The sequence below is a fragment of the Carlito syrichta genome, unplaced genomic scaffold (assembly GCF_000164805.1).
Source record: "Carlito syrichta isolate Samal-C Ts95f unplaced genomic scaffold, Tarsius_syrichta-2.0.1 Scaffold316060, whole genome shotgun sequence".
Lineage (NCBI taxonomy): Eukaryota > Metazoa > Chordata > Mammalia > Primates > Tarsiidae > Carlito > Carlito syrichta.
Window position 1 is genome coordinate 1123600 of NW_007260156.1, and position 5621 is coordinate 1129220.

At 59.6% G+C, this 5621-nt stretch overlaps 1 protein-coding gene across 1 annotated transcript; it reads left to right on the forward strand.

Annotated features, from left to right (window-relative positions):
• The first annotated feature begins 1463 nt into the window (after positions 1-1463).
• TPRX1 (tetrapeptide repeat homeobox 1) lies at positions 1464-4516 on the forward strand. Its single transcript, XM_021706852.1, has 6 exons — positions 1464-1488; positions 2309-2478; positions 2810-3229; positions 3644-3692; positions 3753-4051; positions 4352-4516. Exons 1-6 carry the CDS (start codon positions 1464-1466, stop codon positions 4514-4516), a joined length of 1128 nt encoding a protein of 375 aa, XP_021562527.1.
• Positions 4517-5621: the final 1105 nt, after the last annotated feature.

A 5621-nucleotide genomic window follows, 5' to 3' on the forward strand; every position in this document is an offset into this window, starting at 1 on the left:
CGGGTCTCGAACCCGCGGGCTCAGGCAATTCACTCACCTCAGCCTCCCAAGGCGCAGGATCACAGGCTGAGCCACCGAGCCCTGTTTGTATTTGATTTTCAATCTAATTTTCATCTTCTATGGAAAATAATAAAAGTACCAGGCCAGGTGTGGTGGCTCACATCTGTGATCTCAGCACTTTGGGAGACCAGGAATTTGGGCAACATGGTGAGACCTCATCCCTACAAAATATCAAAAAGTTAGCCGGGTGTGGTCACGTGTGCCTGTAGACCCAGCTACTCAGGAGGCTGAGGTAGAAGGGTTGAAGCTGTGGTGAGTTGTGATCGTGCCACTGCACTCCAGCCTGAGTGACAGAGTGAGACCCTGACTAAACAACAACAACAACAACAAAAATATCAACAAAACAGTTCCTTGGGGCATGAGCACAGCGAGTCTTGTTCTCTTCTGACGCAAGAGTCCCCAGCGGGGACCAAGGAGGCACCAAGGAGGCATTTTGTCTGTTGTTCGGATGCAGGTCTGTGTTGCTCTGAGGGGTTAGATCCACGTCCACTTGAACCAAGTTTGTGAGCCCGGCATGGAAACTGGAATCAATGGGAAGACAGGCTGCTTACTCATAAGGAGAAGTCAACTGGTCTCTGGAAGGCCCATCAGACCTTTGTGCCATGGGCAAATCCAGGACAGACACCTAACCAAACCGGCAGGGCCAGTGTGTCCTGAGTCCTCCCTATGCCCAGGCTTGGGAGCGGGGAGACTTCAAGAATGGATGGTAGGAGTCAGAGTGGCCCCAGGGACCAGAGAGGAGGCTGTGGGGTCATCCCACATGGAACCAGCGCCTGAGTTTCATGTGTAAATAGGACACTGGTTCATTCACTCCAAGGATAGACCAGCAGTGGCTCACTCGAATGTCCACCATGTCTTTGGCCCATGCCCAGGCATCTGGGGGCAACTCTGAGGATGGATGGCAGGGACCAGTGGCCTCTAGATAGGAGGCTATGGGGTCATCCAGATTGGAGGGACAGTGGCTAGACAAGACGGGGAGATGGGGTGGGGGAGGGGAGGCAGACACCTGGGGTGGAGAGGTGGGGCTCCCAGTAGGTGGATGAAGTGGGGGACCCCTGGGGACTGGCTGGCTGGCGGGGCCTTTCCTGAGATGGGAACCCCGACTGGGGTCATGATGTGGACGCCACCCCTGACCCTGTGTGGAAGGCCTGAGCCCCAGGAGGGTGACACCCAGGCTGAGTTGGCCACCAAGGTGTCCCGGCACAGCCCGGCAGGCAGGAGTTTCTCAGTCCTGAAAGGATTAATGCATCATTCAGCCCCTCCAGGAGGCGGGGCCTACAGGCTGGGGTGGGTAAGGGAGGGTCCCTGCAGGGTGGGCCTGGGTGGGCACGGCGAGGAGGTGAGACTTAAGCACGGGGCCAAGGGAGTGCAGGCTCACCTTCCGGAACAGAGCCGGAGCCAGGATGCAGGACCCCACGGAGCCTTCGGGTGAGCCCTGGTGGGAGGTGCCGGGCCTGGGTGGCCCAGGGCGGGGGATGCAGGGGCCAGGCCTGGGCTCAGAGGAGGACTGAGCTGCCTGGCGGCTCCGGCCCTGACGGGAGGACTCAACCGTCAGTTCAGCAGGCACCAGGCAGGGGGCCGCCCCTGAGAGTGCCAGGGTCCCTTCCACCCACGGGTGCGGGGTGGGGGCGGCTGCGGGAGGAAGGGCAGGCCTGAGGCCCCAGAGGGAGGCTCCGGGCTGAGGACCCCGCCTCGCCCGCTGCCCCCTCGTGGGAGCTGGGGTGACACAGGAGCCTTTATCACGCCCTCACCACACTTGTGGACAGTGGCTGGGTGCCCTGGCTCATACCTGTAATCCCAGCACTTTGGGAGGCTGAGGTGGGAGGAGCCACAGAGGCCAGAGGTTCAAGACTAATCTGGGCAAGATAGCCGGACCCCATCGCTACAAAAAGGAAGAAAAGTTAGCCTTTTGGTGTTGCATGTCTGTAGTCCGAGCTACTGGGGGGGGGAGGGGCTGAGGTGGGAGGACCGCTTGAGTCCCGGAGGTCGAGGTTGCAGGGAGCTATGACGACGCCACTGCGCTCCAACCAGGGCTACAGAGTCAGATCCCGTCTCGCAAAAATTGAAAGTGGACACGAGGCCCAGAGAGGTGCAGGGTCTGAGCTGGAAGGCGCAGAGCCAGGGCTGGCCAAGGGCCTCCGGTCTCACTCCCCACAGCGCTGCCTCCAGTCTAGACCTGGCCCCGGGGAGAAGGGAGTCCCTGGCGGGGAATGTCTGCGGGCCTCCTCTGACCTGCTTTCTCCCCCAGGACCCCGACTGTCCCCAGAGCCCCCAAAGAGGCAGCGGCAGGAGCGCACAGTCTACACCAAGAGACAGCAGGCCGTGCTGGAGGAGAGCTTTGAGAAGAATTTCTACCCGACCTACGAAACCCGGGTAGCCCTGGCGGCCGAGCTCAACCTGATGGAGCACCAAGTGCAGGTCTGACCCCCAGGAGTCCGGGGCGCCCCCTCCCCCTCCAGGGCCGCGCCCACCTCCTCCCCCTCCCCCGCGCAGGCGAGAAGCCCGCAGGGGCGCAGGAGCAGAGGGTCGCCAGCGAGGGAGCCCGCGGTGTAGACCCTGGGCTGCCCTCCAGTCCGGCCTCCACTCTGCCGACACACCCGCCAACACGACCCGCACAGGTGGTCGCCCCACGGGGTCTCCAGTGCCAGATCTCAGGGCCTGCTCTGCCCTTCCCCCACCCCCAGCCCCGACTCCCCTCAGACCTTCCTGGGCCCTTGGGCTGTCCTGCTTCTGCTAACCCCGCCCCCAGAGCCTGGAGTCCGCCAATAGGGTCTGGAGGTGGAGGAAAGGCGGCAGGCCAGCCCCGCCCCCAGCGGCCTCACCTGAGCCCCCTGGTAACCTCCTCCCTGTGCCTCCGCCCTCCCAGGTGTGGTTCAAGAACCGCCGTGCCAAGCGCTCCCGGCAGCAGCACCAGCAGCAGCTCCCACTCCTCTCCGGGCAGCAAGGCGCAGGCCGTGGAGTCCGCACTGCGCCCCGCTGCCCCGGAGCTGTTGCCCCCGTCTCAGGGGTCCCTGTGTGCCCGCAGGGTCCTGGTTTCTGGAGCTCCTCCGGGCCCAGCTCCTCGGGACTCTCTTCAGCAGCAGAAGCCGCGGTCTGCAGCCTCCACCAGGCCTGGGGGGGTCCTGGGTGCAGCGCCCAGCAGGGGGTCCTGACTGCCCAGGGACCGGGGCCTGGCCAGATCTCAGGCCCAGAGCCAATGGCAGGCCCAATCCCAGGCCCAGCCATCCCAGCCCCAATGTCAGGGTCAGGCCTAAGGCTAATGTCAGGCCCAGCCACCATTTCAGCCCCAAAGACAGGCCTAGGCCCAATGTCAGGCTCAGTGTCGGGCCGGGGCCCAGCCTCTAACTCAACAGCAATGTCAGGCTCAGGCCCAATGTCAGGCTTAGGCCCAATGTCAGGCCCAATCCCAGGCCCAGCCACTATCTCAACCCCAGTGTCAGGCTCAGGTCCAGCGTCAGGCCCAGCCACCACTCCAGCCCCAGTGTCAGGCTTAGGTCTAATGTCAGGCCAAGGCCTAACGTCAGACCCAGTGTCAGGCCCAGGCCCAGCCACCATCTCAACTCCAGTGTCAGGCTCAGGTCCAGTGTCAGGCCCAATCCCAGGCCCAGCCACCATCCCAGGCCCAATGTCAGGCTTAGGCCTAATGTCAGGCCCAGGCCCAGCCACCATCTCAACCCCAATGTCAGGCTCAGGTTCAGTATCAGGCCCAAAGCCAATGTCAGGCCCAATCCCAGGTCCAGCCACCATCCCAGGCCCAATGTCAGGCCCAGGCCCAGCCACCATCTCAACCCCAATGTCAGGCTCAGTATCAGGCCCAAGGCCAATGTCAGGCCCAATCCCAGGCCCAGCCACCATCCCAGGCCCAATGTCAGGCTTAGACCTAATGTCAGGCCCAGGCCCAGCCACCATCTCAACCCCAATGTCAGGCTCAGGCTCAGTGTCAGGCCCAAGGCCAATGTCAGACCCAATCCCAGGCCCAGCCACCATCCCAGGCCCAATGTCAGGCTTAGACCTAATGTCAGGCCCAGGCCCAGCCACCATCTCAACCCCAATGTCAGGCTCAGGCTCAGTATCAGGCCCAGGCCCAGCCACCATCTCAACCCCAATGTCAGGCTCAGTATCAGGCCTAAGGCCAATGTCAGGCCCAATCCCAGGCCCAGCCACCATCCCAGGCCCAATGTCAGGCTTTGACCAAATGTCAAGCCCAATGTCAGGCCCGGCCAGGATCCCAGATCTAGCTCCAACTCCAGGTTCAATGTCAGGCCCAGACCCAGACGCCTTTTGGCCCCAGAACCCCTACTCCTCGGAATTCCTGCCGGACATGCCCTCATTCTCTGACTTCTTGGAGTTCTCCTCATCCCAAGACCCCTTCGAGGGATCCTCGGTCTCCACCACCATGTCTGGGTACGAAGAGGAGAATGACTCTGTGGACAGAAAACACTCAGGCTCCAGGTAGTTCCTGGATTCATAGCAGGTTTGTCTGCAGTCCTGCAGGTCTTGTGGCCCTGATCAGGGGCCTGAAGGTGGCTGGTCGGGCTCTACCACTGGTGACTTTCTGGGGCGAATGTCCCCGTCACCCACCTGCTGGGGGCACGTGCTGTCTTCACTGCGGGGCCATCGCTGGACTCACCGCTGCCACCGGAGTGTCCCCTCATGACTGGGGCGAGCCTTTGTCCGCCGCGAGTGGAATTGCAGCGGGTGCGGATGTTTTGGGCTCAGAGCTTTCTAAAGGGCTTTCCCAGTCCTCCTACTGGCCAGCGTGCTCACGACACCTGGGATGGGGGGAGGATTTTGATGCTAACTTGTGACTTAATCTTCATTTGCATGATGATTGAGAGGTTGGGAAATTCTGCCATGTCAATTGAACATTAAAGATCGTCATAACGTGTCCATTCTTAAACACATTTTTGTTGTTGTTTTGAGTCGGAGTCTCACTCTGTCAGCCAGGCTGGAATGCAATGGCATGCTCACGGCCACCACAGCCTCTACCTGCTGGGCTCAGGCCATCCTTCCGCCTCAGGCTTCCAAGTAGCTGGAACCACCGACGCATGCCACCCCGCCCGGCTAACTTTTTGATTTATTGTAGAAACGAGGTCTCACCAAGTTGTCCAGGCTGGTCTCGAACCTGTGGGCTCAGGCAATCCTCACCTCGGACTCCCAAAGTGCTGAGATTATAGGTGTGAGTCACCCAGGTCCAGCCCATCTTTTTTTTAATTAGTAGTATTTCATGATTTTAATGTTGTCTATTTCATTTCTTCTCACATTATCTGTTATGGACTGCTTCTGTCTTATTTTTCATTTTCATCAGTGACAGACTGATATGTTGTAAAATACAATGTAATTAATAAAATTAAAATGACTCCAGATTGACAAAGTTTTTTAAAGCTGGCGTTTCTAAGAGCCTCTGTTACTAATTGGAGTCAGAGTTCACAGACGGCAACAGTTTGAGATGCCTGGCTCACTGCTCTGAAAATTCCTCAATTATCTTGCTTTTCCTTTCTTTTTTTTTTTTTTTGAGTTGGAGTCTCACTCTGCCGCCCAGACTGGAGTGCAGTGGCTGC